The 13,900-nt window shown below is 39.7% G+C and overlaps 1 protein-coding gene across 7 annotated transcripts in view; it reads right to left on the bottom strand.

Annotated features, from left to right (window-relative positions):
- Nucleotides 1–277: 277 nt before the first annotated feature.
- The window catches only part of LOC113519408 (collagen alpha-1(I) chain-like), a 30,321-nt gene continuing 16,698 nt past the window's right edge, over nt 278–13,900 (bottom strand). For 6 of the 7 annotated variants that reach the window (XM_052896976.1, XM_052896979.1, XM_052896980.1 and 3 more), the window contains exons 8-20: nt 13,640–13,832; nt 12,530–13,161; nt 12,141–12,249; nt 11,492–11,601; nt 10,593–10,764; nt 9,406–9,504; nt 8,578–8,703; nt 6,209–6,367; nt 4,658–4,772; nt 3,520–3,653; nt 3,103–3,323; nt 2,029–2,356; nt 278–1,182 (exon numbers count right to left, since the gene is read on the bottom strand). In XM_052896976.1, the coding sequence (XP_052752936.1) occupies nt 425–1,182; nt 2,029–2,356; nt 3,103–3,323; nt 3,520–3,653; nt 4,658–4,772; nt 6,209–6,367; nt 8,578–8,703; nt 9,406–9,504; nt 10,593–10,764; nt 11,492–11,601; nt 12,141–12,249; nt 12,530–13,161; nt 13,640–13,832 (3,156 nt within the window). In that variant the 3' untranslated portion in view covers nt 278–424. The remainder of the gene's footprint in view (nt 1,183–2,028; nt 2,357–3,102; nt 3,324–3,519; nt 3,654–4,657; nt 4,773–6,208; nt 6,368–8,577; nt 8,704–9,405; nt 9,505–10,592; nt 10,765–11,491; nt 11,602–12,140; nt 12,250–12,529; nt 13,162–13,639; nt 13,833–13,900) is intronic. The other variant, XM_052896982.1, reaches the window with a different exon arrangement.

Below are 13,900 nucleotides of genomic sequence, written 5' to 3'. Positions count from 1 at the left end.
ATGTCTCTGTAAAAAACCGCTCCTAAACTAATTTATTGCCATAAGCAAACGAATTACGTCTAACCGTACTATAAGTTACGTAGAATACACAGTAACACGTCTAATTTTGTACAATTTGTACAAACGCATCCGCTTTCACTAACATAAAAAAATCATGCTCAGTCGAGAAACCTACGGGAGGGACCTAGTCGTACGACAGTAAACATAGGGGGTCAGCCGGCTTCTAGAACTTCACAATGAATCTCACAACATGCGGACTAACAAAAATCACTAACAAAATATTTGATCTCTCGTTTCACTGACGTACAACGGTACAACGAATTAAGTACATCCGCGGGGAGGCAGCAGACGGTGCAGACGGTGCTGGGCGCGCAGGCTACGAGACGAGCTCGCGGCGCGGACGGTCGCAGCCGCGCGGCTGCCATCACTTGGGCGGCTGGTAGGGCGGGTAGGCCTGGTGCGGCTGCGCGCCGCGGCTGCCGGTCGCGTACAGCTGCTGCTGGAAGTTGTGGAACTGCGCCGCGTACGTGGGGTCGGCCGTGGACTGCATCGCGAAGCCCTGGCCCTTGAAGCCGGGCCCGGGGCCGGCCATCGAGGGCGGCAGCGGCTGCGCGGCGCCCATGCGCACGCCGGGCCCCAGCGCGCCCTTGCCGCCGCGGAAGCCGGGCCCCGGGCCGCAGACGGCGGCCGCGGGCCCGAACGGGTCCATCTTGGGCGGCGAGCCGAAGCCGGCCGGGTAGGGCGCCATGCGCAGCATGCCGGGCCCGCGCAGCACGCCGCGCATGCCGCCCTCGGGCTCCAGCCCGCGCGCGCCCGGGAAGTACTGCACGCCCTTGCCGCCGTCCAGCTGCATGGGGCTCGTCACGCGCTGCAGGAACTCCAGGCTGGGCGGGCCGCGCGGGCCCGAGTTGCACGCCATCTGCGGCCGCGTCGGCAAGTATTGGATCGTGTTGGGCGCGCTGGCCTTCACCTGCACGTTGGCTCCGTTGAAGGGTGGCATCTTGCCGCCGCCGGGCCCACGCGCACCGATCATGCCATCGCCGCCCATCGCGCCCATGCCACCCATGCCGCCGCCGCCCATCTTCGGGCTCAGGTTTATGTCCGGCGGGAATTCGCCGCCGCCCATCATGCCCTCCATGGGCCCGCCCATTCCCGGTCCACCCATGTTGTCCATATGACAGCCTGACAAAAATAATGTTATGCCATACATGATTTATCTTAAGCTATACTCTGTCTATTATCGTATAGTGCATATAATTATTGACGACTTAGTTTTTACTATAAAGGAATGGGCAGAATACCAATATCTATAGAGTTAAAACTAATCTAAAAATCATATTTCTGATATTTTCATTGATATTTCAATTTCATTGATCCATAAGTAACATTTTAATAACAACAAATGCTCTACAAAATCAAATATTTTGTGTGACTTTTAAATAAATTTTACATTTTTATACTAATTCAGTGTCACTGATTAATAGAAATATTTCTTATAAATAAGTTATTATTAAGAAAAACTACAGTTATAAAAAACTTGATTTTAAGTAAAATTTCCAAGAACATAATCTATGTAATGTAAAAACTTAGTCCCACTATCATAGATTCACTTCAATAAATACATATGTAGCAAAAATTGTCTACGATATTTACACAAGGCTAATAGGCCTATATTTGGATTCAATAAAACAGATACTACAAATATATCTTTATGTAAAAGGCAAATTTGATATAGACAGAGCAGTGTAATCTATCATTATTTTGTCGCCGAAGATCAACCCCCCTAGACAAGCGGCAAGCGAATCCATCGATGGAATTGTTATCAGAAGCTAGTCCATGAGTTGGAATGAGACATTCGACGTTGCTATCTCATTCTATCTCACGGAATCGCTAGCGATGTCGATTACATCGATGAATTCGGTTGCCACTTGTCTAGAGGGCTAGTGCTAGATTAAAACAGTTATTTTTACACTAGATCTGTACTATACACGCATCAAATTGTATGTTAAGTATGAAACCAGATCTCACCCAAGTCGTTCATCATCATATGCGGATGCGAGTGTGGATGCATAGGATGATGTGGCAGGTGGTGCGGCTGGGGCGCAAAAGGCCCCATGGGGCCGGGTCCGGGGCCAGAAGCGCCCGGCCCGGGGCCCGGCCCCGGTGCTCCACTCGTGAGCTGTTGCGACATCTGCGCCAACGAGGAGATAGGATCGAAGGACGCGGCTGCGCCCCCCATGGGCCCGCCGGGGCCCTGATTGGGGTTGATGGGGATGTTGTCGGGACGAGTCATGCTGCACGCGCTCGGAAATGGGCCCGGTAAGCTTGTGCTGTTTGGCCCGCCCGATAACGTCGTCTAAAACGAAATTATATTTATAATAACACTCAGATTGTATACATAAGAAGAAGTACATCTATGTGATATTAACAAGTTGGAGGAAAAGGGATTGTTAGTAATGGAGTTAAATAGCCCGATTACTAGCGATATACGCTGTCAGGTCGACCTCCACGTGGTTCCCCCTGGAAACCATCGTGGATAAATCTAGTTGAATTCGTCAGGATGGGTTAATTGACCTACTTTCATCCTCATCAGTCATCTATCACTGGTGCCCCGCCAGTGTATACCGATAGCACAGGCGGGGTTACCATACCATTATCATCCATTAAAAAAAACATACTAACAAGTTAAATTGATATAAGGACAAGTAATCATTTTATCATAGAAATGATGATCATCTCATATTTCATTCCTGTGACAAATGTACTTGAGAACATGGTCATTTCTGTTATTATTGTGACAAAAGATCTGTCAGATGTGATTGACCATTTCTGTTAAATTTCATTCCTATGATTTTAGTCAGAAGAATGGATGAATGCTAACAGATATGATAATCCCCTGACATTTCTCGTCATTCCGGAGACAAAAATCTAACAAATGTGACACATTTATGTCATTTATTCATTCATTTAACAAATGTACTGTTGAACATGACCTTTTCTGTCATTCTTATGTCAAAAATGCTGACAGACGTGACAATCTCTGTCGTATTTTATTTGATCAGTACTAGCAAATGTGATGTCAAATTCTATACTATATCATACCTCACTACTAGGTGTCATATTATCCTCTATACTGCCGCTGGCGGTGGTGGGGGCAGTACTGGAAGCTACACTGCAACTACTCTTGACGCTACCCGCGCACGAAGAGGCAGACGAGGCGGGCGCGTATGGCCCCTGGTTGAGGTTTGAGTCCCGTTGTGGCGTTTTCGATGCACTGTCTTGACTTGATCTATTTGATGACGGACTTGGCCGTGACTTTTCGTCTGTAACAAAAATACACAACAAAATTACTATTTCATTGTACTAATTGTCGTAATAAATAGGACCATTTTAACGTCTAATTTATATTATACTCTGCATATAATTCTATTTAATTAATTAGTATTACTCTAATAAAAGAGAAAAAAATAAATAACCGTTTTATACTTATCTGTATAGTGGCCCACGAGGGTTAATTACCTTGTGCGCATTTAGTAGCCGCCGTGGAGGTGGGTGTCTGGGGATTATTGAACCCAGGACTCTGTTCAAGAGAGAAGCGGCCCGCTCGCTGCTCCGCCAGCGACGAGTGAGGCTCCGGCGTGCCTGGCATCATGCTGCAACACAAGATTATACTCTTACCACATCACCAAACTGGGAAAAATTATTCAAAGTTGCTTGGAGAGTCTTTTTTGTGATATTAGAATAGCAAACAAGATAACAGTGTGTGATAATGTAATAACCCCGATACTTAGTTCTCTCTACATGTTCATACACCTTCAGATCTACGATCCATTGCTACCAAAAATTAGTCAGTCAAATGTCATTTTTAGATGAATATTTTTTTTTATGTATTCATTCAAAAGTGACTTTTGTCTGCAAGTAATATGATTAAAAAATTCACAGTTTAACAGATTAAAATTAAAATTGGGAATAACTTTTTATCCTGTGATATAAATATACATAATATGTACATACTGTATACAAATTTACCACCATTTTGTTTAATGTTAATAAAAACATTATACAAAATGGCGGTAAATTATTATTACTTTAATTACAGGTTCTTCAAAACCTACCGCAAGCTCCAGTCTCTCACGAAATTGGTCTTCATATTAAATTGTACCTCAAGTTGTTACTTTATACTACCTTTTGTGAAAAGAAAATAAACCATTCATTCATTAATTCATTCCAAATATTGTAATATAATTCCTTTTAAGAATAAATCGTTCTATTATTTTAATTAATTTACATATCTTGCCAGATATCAATTAGAAAATAATGAGTGAAGATAAACACTACGATTAATCAATACGCTCTGTTTACCATGTTTTTTAATATAAAAATCTGTCCATTGTTTGTTTTGTCTTAATTACATATATTTAACTTAATCTTACAGATATATTATTCCCACTTGTTTTAGATTATTATAAATTACTAGCCTTTACTAATAACTTAGTGCTGTGTGATTAAGATAAAAAAGGTAGCATATATCCTTGTCCATCCTATATAGTACATGTATACCAAATTCATAGTAATTGGTTAAGCCGTTAAGGCGGTGTAAGGTACCACACAAACCTACATTTTTAATATTAAGATGGATAAAATTCAATATTCTTACCCAGCAGGTGATTTTTGGTTAGAACTCGATTGTGGCGTTTGACCCCCACTATTCGACGGAGGTCCGTTGTCTTTCAACGATGTGTTCGGTTGTTTCTGTATCGTTAACTCTTGACCTATCAGAACAGAAACATTTATACCATACAATTCATCGACCAGTAATAACTAGATTCACGGTCAATTTAGACAAATAATGTTCTGAAATTGTCCAAAAATGTAACAAGTGGCAAGGAACCTATTAATATACGTTTTCGTTACAGCGCGCATAAGAAAGATTATGACGCCGGATATTTCTGCCTCGTTCTATCTTAAGTATGTAGAAGCGAAAACGTATTTATTAGGTAATTCATTTGCAACTTGTCTATGGGGTTGAAAAAGCAATTTCCGGAACGCGAAAAATGACACCACGAGCACCCATATGAGGATGCAATTTCATTAGGAACATTTTTTGTATGCAGATTGTAAACTCTGCTATTGCCGGTCGAAATACACAATATCAATAAAAAAAAAGCATCATTGACTTAGAATGAAAGAACGAATTAGCCATAGAGTATGAAGATACGTATGTTAGCACATTTTCACCAACCACCACCAAAATGAAATAAATAAAAACAGCAAAAAGATCGATTATATCAAAAAGAATAAAAAAAAAAAAATAGATTAAATGTACACTTGTAAATTTTTAAATATTAGCAATATATTAAAAAATATAAAGACACATAACCATGCAAAATTTATATACAATACAATAATGTAAAACATTAAAAGTTTAAAATATTTTGTGTGCGCAATTTTATATTCAGTAACTGAAAGATGGCCATAATGAAATTTAAGTTTTTATTAATTCTGTGTCAAAGTAAACTAGTTCATAAAAATGCCTGCATAAGTATTAGTTTAGTTCTACCAGATATTTATGACTTGGTTAATTAACTCAGAAACTAGGATCCACTTGAAATAATGTTTTGGAACTGAACTGTTGACGTAAAAATTCACAGTCGGTAATTTTTTAAAATAAGTATTAATAATAATAATAATGTGAGACTCCACTACTGATTGTATGAAATCATTAACTTTTTTTATTCATTCATTCAGTCATTTGTGATATAATATATGTATAATGTGGTCAAAATTTTGGCTTCTAATAATATATCTGTTATTAGATTTTTTTTAATTCTACTTCGTTTTATTTATTCTTTCATTACTGTCAGCTACACTTTAGTGTAAATTTAATTACATTGTGCGTGTGGCCATCTTGCAGCGCTCAATATGTAATCAAAAGCATAACAAATATTGTTAACTTTGTAAAGGCTTAACTTCGTGTACAGAAGAAATTATAGTTTAACATTAAAGCTGAGGCCACAAAATAGTAGTTTTGTAACATGCAATGTTGATGTGAAAACTGGAATAACAAAACTTCTTTGTATTAAAATAAATAATTAGATGCGATAGAAATCCTTTACATACAAGTAGTGGCGTCGAAACCTAAACGAACAGAATGTAGTCCCAGCCTAATGTCCATAATTATTTCTGTCGTCAATTTAAGCCAATTTACCTTCAAACTGGTTGAGGTAGGATATTTGCTGCGGGGACGGCACGGGCATCAAACTGGGTTCCTTTGCGTGCGACCCGCCCTGTTGGTTCTTCTGCTGTTGCGCCGCCAAACATTGTAGCGTTCGGACAAACACTCCATCGTCCAACTTCTCTAGTATTTCTTATGAGGCCAATGTTTGATCCAATATTTCAAGTTTTGTCATTGTCAAGCCACGTTTGTTTCGCAAACGATTGGCGGCGGGTCCAATTTTAGGGGCCGCAATTTTAGCGATATTTTCGTTGTTATTCATCACACGATGGGATTTCAAGCATCAAGCGTTTTGCGAGAGGGAGGGGGGAAAACAAAAAATACGCATTACAACTACAGAAAAACAAAATGGAAATAAAAAAAATGCACATCCCACCAATGGCGTTTGGTGTGACGTGTGCAGAAAATAAAAAAAAAAGAAATAAACTCTTGTGGTTGGGAAAATGTCTAACACGTAAACACAGCATGCTTATCTACTTCTATGGCTTCTAATTTCCTAGTGAAAATATTTAGACATGCGATAATTTTCCCTGTTAAACGACTTACCCAATAAGTTCATTATTTTATAATCAATTTGAAGTGTTAAAAGGACGGCTTTGTATAAAGTGTTCAAAAGTGGCAGTGCGCTTGTTAAATTTCAATTATAATCTACAAAGCGACGTTCAAGAATCCCCGCGTATCTGTAATAGGCTCTCGTATACTGGCTACCGAGTGCTTGGGAGCTTTAAATTGATTGCCTCTATATATAGCGATATATAAAGCAATTAAATAAAATTATATATTATGTATCCGATGCAAGTCAAATGACCTGACTGTGCGACGGAATGAAGGGTAATTTGTTTATTACCCTCTGTATGTATTTATGTTTATTTCTTTGTTGAGACCAAATGCGCAGACCGATTTTGATGATTATTATATCATTCGATTTGTTTTAACATTGCGAATGTGACTAAGAAAGGACAGTGATCAAAATTCAATATAGCGACAACCAATCGCCATATTGGTTCTCGCTATACTGAATTTTGATTGAATGCCAATTTTTTTTATACAACTTAGAATGGCAAACAAGCTGACGGTCCACCTGATGGAAAGTGATAACTGTCGCCTATAGACATGAACAGTACCGTGGACATAACAGAGTATACTGTTTTGCCTATGATACCCCCCCTGCGTTGCCATTCCTGAGGACTCAGGTGTTATTCTTCTTCTGTACTCAGTAAATTCACGCCAATTACATTAAGTGAGTTATCATTGAATATCAAATACCTGTGTATTTGACAAACATCTAAAGATCGGTTTTAATTATTTACAACGCCATTTTGAATTACAGTGCAACGGGCGATTTAATAACAAACTGCCATGATTTTAAAAATTACTAAAAACTGTTTATAATGTAGTTTAAATAAAGACCAAAACCGTCCTTCTAATTGGATAAAGACTAAGTGTCTTTAAGGTAGGGAACGGTGAATTAAAATAGGCAATTGTCTCACCGTGGACAAGTAGCGACGATCGAGTTGGGCGAGAGATAGACAAGTCGGTGATGATTAAAAAGGCAGGGTGTTGTTAATATAGTTTGTCAATAGGCTGTGAGGTAATGTGTGAATGGGGCGGGTTATTTCTCGTACTGCTATTACTATCAGTAGCTGATTGTCAAGTTAACAACTGACAGCGATTGTAGTTAAATTACATCATTTTTAAAATATCAAAATAAGCGATTATGAAAACAAGACATATTAATTTAATAGAAACAAACTGGAAATTAAAACGGTAAATTGTCTGGTTAAGTTGATACTAGATCTATAACTAGGCCAATAATCTTTATATTCATTCCCAGTTGTAGAATGTGAGTGGATTGTTATGATAATTATTATTAATTGAGCGACAACATATATTTTTTACGCACAATAATTAATTTTAATTTTATATAGAATTAGCACAGATTTATTTTGAAAGTAAAACCTAATATAAATAAAAAAAAATTGTGAACATACGTCGAAAAATATAGGTACACGCTTTGGTGTATTTAAGATTACTTTCCAGGGAAGCCTGCTCCTTAAAAGAGGCATACATGTAAGTACACTCAGGAATTCTTGTTCGTCTTTGAGAAATTTAGTTCGCTTTTGGGGATGGGTACCAACCATACGATTCTGCGGGACGACACTCGGCTCTCCTCACTAAATATGCTTATGGGTGCACGTCAATCATAGAAACTATCTACTTTATTCAAGTCTGTTTAAAATACAGTCGCGTCTACGTCGGCGGTGAAACAAGTGCCTAATGTTAGGATGATTCGTGTTTGTGAGAGGTACGGTATGAGTAAATAGATAAGGGTGTGGACTCACCAGGCGCTGCCGGGTCCTGCTTAGGCGGCGGCTTGCAATGCGCAGGCGACGATAGAGCAGAGGGCGCTCGAGACGCCTCCGCTGACATCGGCAACTGCACGCCGCCGTGCCCGGGCGACGCGGTCGCTGTGTACGCATACACACACACATGCTCAACCTTCGTGCCAGAGGAGATTGCTAACAAAGAGAACTAGTAGCTCCGTTGCTAGCAATAAACCCTGACAAACCACGCGGTCCCCCTGAAAACCATCGTGCTTAATTTCTGGGGATTTCGTTGCGATTGGTCAACTGACTTTACTTAATCCTCCCGTAACATGTCAGTAAGTTTTTTTTTTTTTTTATGTAACATACATACATTCAAAAACATACATACATTGTTTGTATTTTATTTCAAAATGAAAAAAGTTGAAGCCGTGTATATATATATATATGTATATATATATATATATATATATATATATATATATATATATATATATATATATATATATATATATATATATATAATTATTAAAAACACATTATCCTTAATATAGATTGTATCTTTTGCTGAAAGGAAACATTCTTTGAGATTCTACCGACATACGACTCGCCCCGGCTTCGCACGGGTGCACACTACATCTCATCACATTAGAAATCTCTAAAATTATCATTTTTTCTCTATTACATTATACATATAAACCTTTCTCTTGAATCACTCTATCTATTAAAAAAAAACCACTTCAAAATCCGTTGCGTAATTTTAAAGATTTAAACATACATAGGGACGGACAGACAGCTACAGCGACTTTATTATATACTATGTAGTGATTTGATATCAGTACACACCAATAGGTACTGAGGCGGATCTGTGTAAAGGTGAGGCACCGTACGGCGGCGGCGGTAAACAACCGCCCCGCTCTGAGCACGGAGATTTCACTTGTGTACCTGTAACAAGTTAATTTTTAAAATGAGTACAATGTTTTTTGTACCTTTTACACAAGTCAATTTAAAAACTTCGTCAGTATATAGTATAATTTTACCGCCTTATTCATAAAATCTAAAACCTACTAAAAACTTCTTTAATCTATTGAACTGTTTTGTCACTTTCTATCAAATTGGGAATTTAGCATAAAAGAGAGAGATAAGATGGTTCAATAACTAAAATGGGTTTATGAAACGTTTGACGTTTATATGACTAAGTGCGTTATTACTTTACACATATAAGGGCTAGTGTTACATTCACCGTATTGTTTATTTTATGGTGATAGGACGGTTTATTGGTGATGGAAATAGATGGCGTCATTGCTAGCATTAGCAATGTAGTTCTAATAGGGCTATTTCCACATGGTTTCCCCTAGAAACCATCGTGGTTAATCCCTACTGAATATATTAGGCTGGATCAGCTGATTTCAATATCCTTCACTAGTATCCCTATAAAATGTATGAATATCTCAGACGAGATTACCATTCCATATTTATTTATAAAAATATATGTATATATGTTTTTCTTTGATATTGTAAAATTATTTTTATATAGTTTTTTCTCAAACATGCTTGGAAATATAAGCATTATTTTGACAAACTCATATTTGTCCTGTAATTTAAAAATGGAATGACCTTTTACTTCGAAACATAGCTACCAAGGAGGTAACTAATAAACGGTTTTATTTAAATTTCGAACAGGCTTGCAAATAAAAAACTATTTATTGAAAAAAAAAACAAAGAAACATTATGGCGCCTGAAAAATTATTATTGTTCGTTATTCGTTATTGAACTTAAAAAGTAAAATTGTGTTTTTAATTTCCGCGCATTTGAGAGAAGTACTATACAAGCCTTAGCCACAACTAGGCATTGATGGATTCACGTATGTGTGCCTCGGCTACGCCTCGGCCCACATTTGCACGTTCCTCCATCAATGCCTCAGTTGCTGGCCGCTGCAATAATGTACTATTGTCCACTGTTTGTTGACCTAAATAAAAAGAGGAAAAATGAGCTCTTAAAAAATAAATAAAAAAATAAGCGTAGCAACTGACCGAGTTCAGCGTCCATGGACTTGGGGTCGTCGAAGAACTGGTGGTGCAGCTTCTGCCAGTCGATGTCGGCGGCGGGCGCGGGGCTCTTGGGGCTGCGCAGGCCGCGCGCCGCGCCCGCCGCGCCCGCGCCCAGCCCGCCCGGGCCCAGCCCGCCCGGGTCGCCCGGGCCCATCTGCGTGTAGTGGACACGTATTACAAACTCTATACTCGATGCGCAACATCCTCACTTCCGCCCATCTCCAAATAGTTATCGTCGTAATAATTCGTGGCCTGTGGTATTCCACTGCTGGGCAAACCCCTCCCCTTATTTCCCACATCGTCCGAAACCGTTTGTGATAATCAAAGTAGTAGGTAAAAAAATAATAATTTTAAATTAAATAGTTGAACCCCTCCAGAACTTTATTAATCATAGAATCATCACGATTGTATTAATATACTAAAAGTTAAAATTGTTCATTCCACGATACAGAAAATCTTAAAAATAAAAAAAAAAAAAAAACTTAGTTTCCCGTTGACTATGCAAAAATATCTAACTTTCTTCTATTGCCAATAAACGATCCATTTGCAATAAAACAATAGTGTTGTCAAACAAAACAAAATCTAAGCCTTAAGAAATAGTAATAGAGAAATCTCTAATGATGTTCATAAAGCTGTTCATTTTTATAGACAGTAATTAACAGTAACTCATTTGAACCAATTTCAATAAAAAAAATTCATATTGGAAAAATTTGCTTATAGGGGAAAAAGGAGTATAAAGATACCGTTTGGAAAATATTTTTACTTATTTTTTTGCACTAACTAAGCCGAGTAGAATAAAGAATGTTGCTTATAGAGAGAATACTTATATAGAGCGTTCACTGTACTATCAATTAATAAATGAAGTTAACAAGCATACGTACGTTCCGACCGCGGCCGTATTCGTCGCACATGGGACCGTTGGGTAACGAGTGGTGGTCACCACACTCCCCATGCACCATGCCGCCCATCATACCGTCCATCATTATACCACCTGCAACAAGTATACGCAATTATAATATAATCTGTTTCAGACTGAATGTTTAGATATAGTAGTGAAATTACAACATACGGTGGCATAACAAATTAGTCATCAGGAATGCAACCCATGAGGGATACCATGGGGGTAGTATCACCCTTGAAGGAGGAGGCCTGACATTCAAAGAGTGCCTAGGACCACTCAATAACAAAGGTTCATATTAAAATTTGACATTGGCATTTGACTAAACAACGCAACTCAGTTGCCAAGAGAAACTGTCCAATGAAAGGCATTCGAATACTGGCAATACTGCTTGCTCACTCGACACCTTCCGATGGTTCATTTTTCAAAGTGATCGTGAAAAGTTACCCAGGGGCGCCAAATAAGTTACGACTGACCTGCACTGTTAATTAGAAAGGACTGGTTTGGCAGAAGGCTAAGTAAAATGATGACAAATTGGCCCTGCTGTGTATCAGTATATTCTATGGTGTTCAGATATACTGATTAACGAAATGATTTATAAAATTCTGTATATAGCGAAAATTTCGACTTACCATTCATCGCGTTAATATTAGGCCCTGGCATCATTCTGGGTCCCATATGTGGTCCACCCATCATGCATGGTTTAGGCCCTCCCATACCACCCATTGGATTAGGCATTCGCTGCAAATGCACAAAGTCAATTGTTATAATGTATAATATTAAAAAATATAATAACCTATAATGATGAATGAATAAATATTGTTATATTAATTATGTTATTATGTGTAATTGTTATAATACACAGATAACAATAAAGCAATATAAACTGCACATTAAAACTTATTAGAATTATAATTAAAGTAAAATTATTTGCAAACTACAGTCTGTGTGTGTGTGTGTGTGTGTGTGTATAAGTAAATGTGTGTGATATATATATAACACTCCTAAATGAATAACTTACCCCCATAGGGCCTCCACAACCTCTTCCCATGTGCATATCTGTACACATTCCACCTTTCATATCTGGGCCTCCACAAGCTCCTCTAATTCCTTTCATTCCACAAGGCCCTAAAGGACCCATAGGCCCATTCGGTCCCATTCCTGGCATCATTGGACCGTTTGGTCCCATCATTCCATTAGGCCCCATAGATCCGTGTCCACCCATACCCATGCCACCTGGACCACCCATTCCTCCCATTGGGCCGCCCATAGGACCGTTGGGTCCCATAGGACCACCGGGGCCCATTGGCCCAGGTCCCATGGGTCCACTAGGTCCCATCGGGCCGGCCATGCTACAGCTCGGGCCAGAGTTCATGCTATTCGGCATTGACACCATTGGTCCGTTAGGTCCGGAGCCCATGGGTCCATTTGGACCCATACCAGACATAGGCGGAAAAGGCATGTTCATGTTGCCAGCTGAGTTTGGGGGGTTAACTTCGTTGGAAGGTTGCGTGCCATCGCCTGGGCCTTGATTGGCACTGCTGCCACCACTCTCGGGGAACAACATCTGTTGCATCTTACGAATAGTCGCAAGCTGTTCCTCCCGGTGTGCACGCTGTTGAGGCGTTAAGTTTTCATCTGGTATCTTAACACCTATAAAGAAAGATAAGAAACATGAAGTACCTAGTATCTGATTAGTGAAACTTAGAAAATAAAGACCTTTACCTCTGTAACATCATTTTTGTATAATGTAGTTTGTCCTTAATCTAACCTATGCCATATGTTTAAATAAGTCACTTGAAAAAGGTACATAGTAAATAGTTGTTGAAACTAACAGCAGATACGTGTTCCTTACAGCGTGAATGGGAAAAAACAAAACCTTTGATGTCGCGGTCTTGTTCACTCATACAGTAGTTAGTAAAAATGAAAACATATGAATCAATGAATAGCATTATATTTTATAGCAGCACAGGATATTGTGCGATTTTATCATAACGATATGGCAAGTTTATTCTGGGTCAGAGCGAGACGGTAGATGAGGTCGAAGTTAAGCACCCTGTTATGACAAGTTTACTAGGAATTAGTCATGATAGCGTGTGGACCGTTGGTCCGGGGCGGTGCGTCAGGTTACCTTTGGGCCCCTGCTGGCAGGGCGCATCGGCGGGCGGCGCGTCCTGCGGCGGCGCGTCGGCCGCCTCCGAGCAGGCGGGCAGCCCGGCGCCGCCCGGCCCGCCGCCGCCGCCGCCGCCCACGCCGCTCACGCCGCCCACGCCGCCGACACCGCCACCATTGGCCATGCCGTTCGACATTACTGAGGGGTTTTTCTGCGGAACCAACCGTAATATTCTTTACATACTGATATGCAATATATCAATAGGTCTAATATGTAAAT

The sequence above is a fragment of the Galleria mellonella genome, unplaced genomic scaffold, assembly GCF_026898425.1.
Source record: "Galleria mellonella isolate WM207_F2 unplaced genomic scaffold, CSIRO_AGI_GalMel_v1 utg352, whole genome shotgun sequence".
Classification (NCBI taxonomy): Eukaryota; Metazoa; Arthropoda; class Insecta; order Lepidoptera; family Pyralidae; genus Galleria; species Galleria mellonella.
The sequence above is the reverse complement of the archived record's forward strand: the minus strand, read 5'-3'. Positions and strand labels throughout refer to the sequence as shown.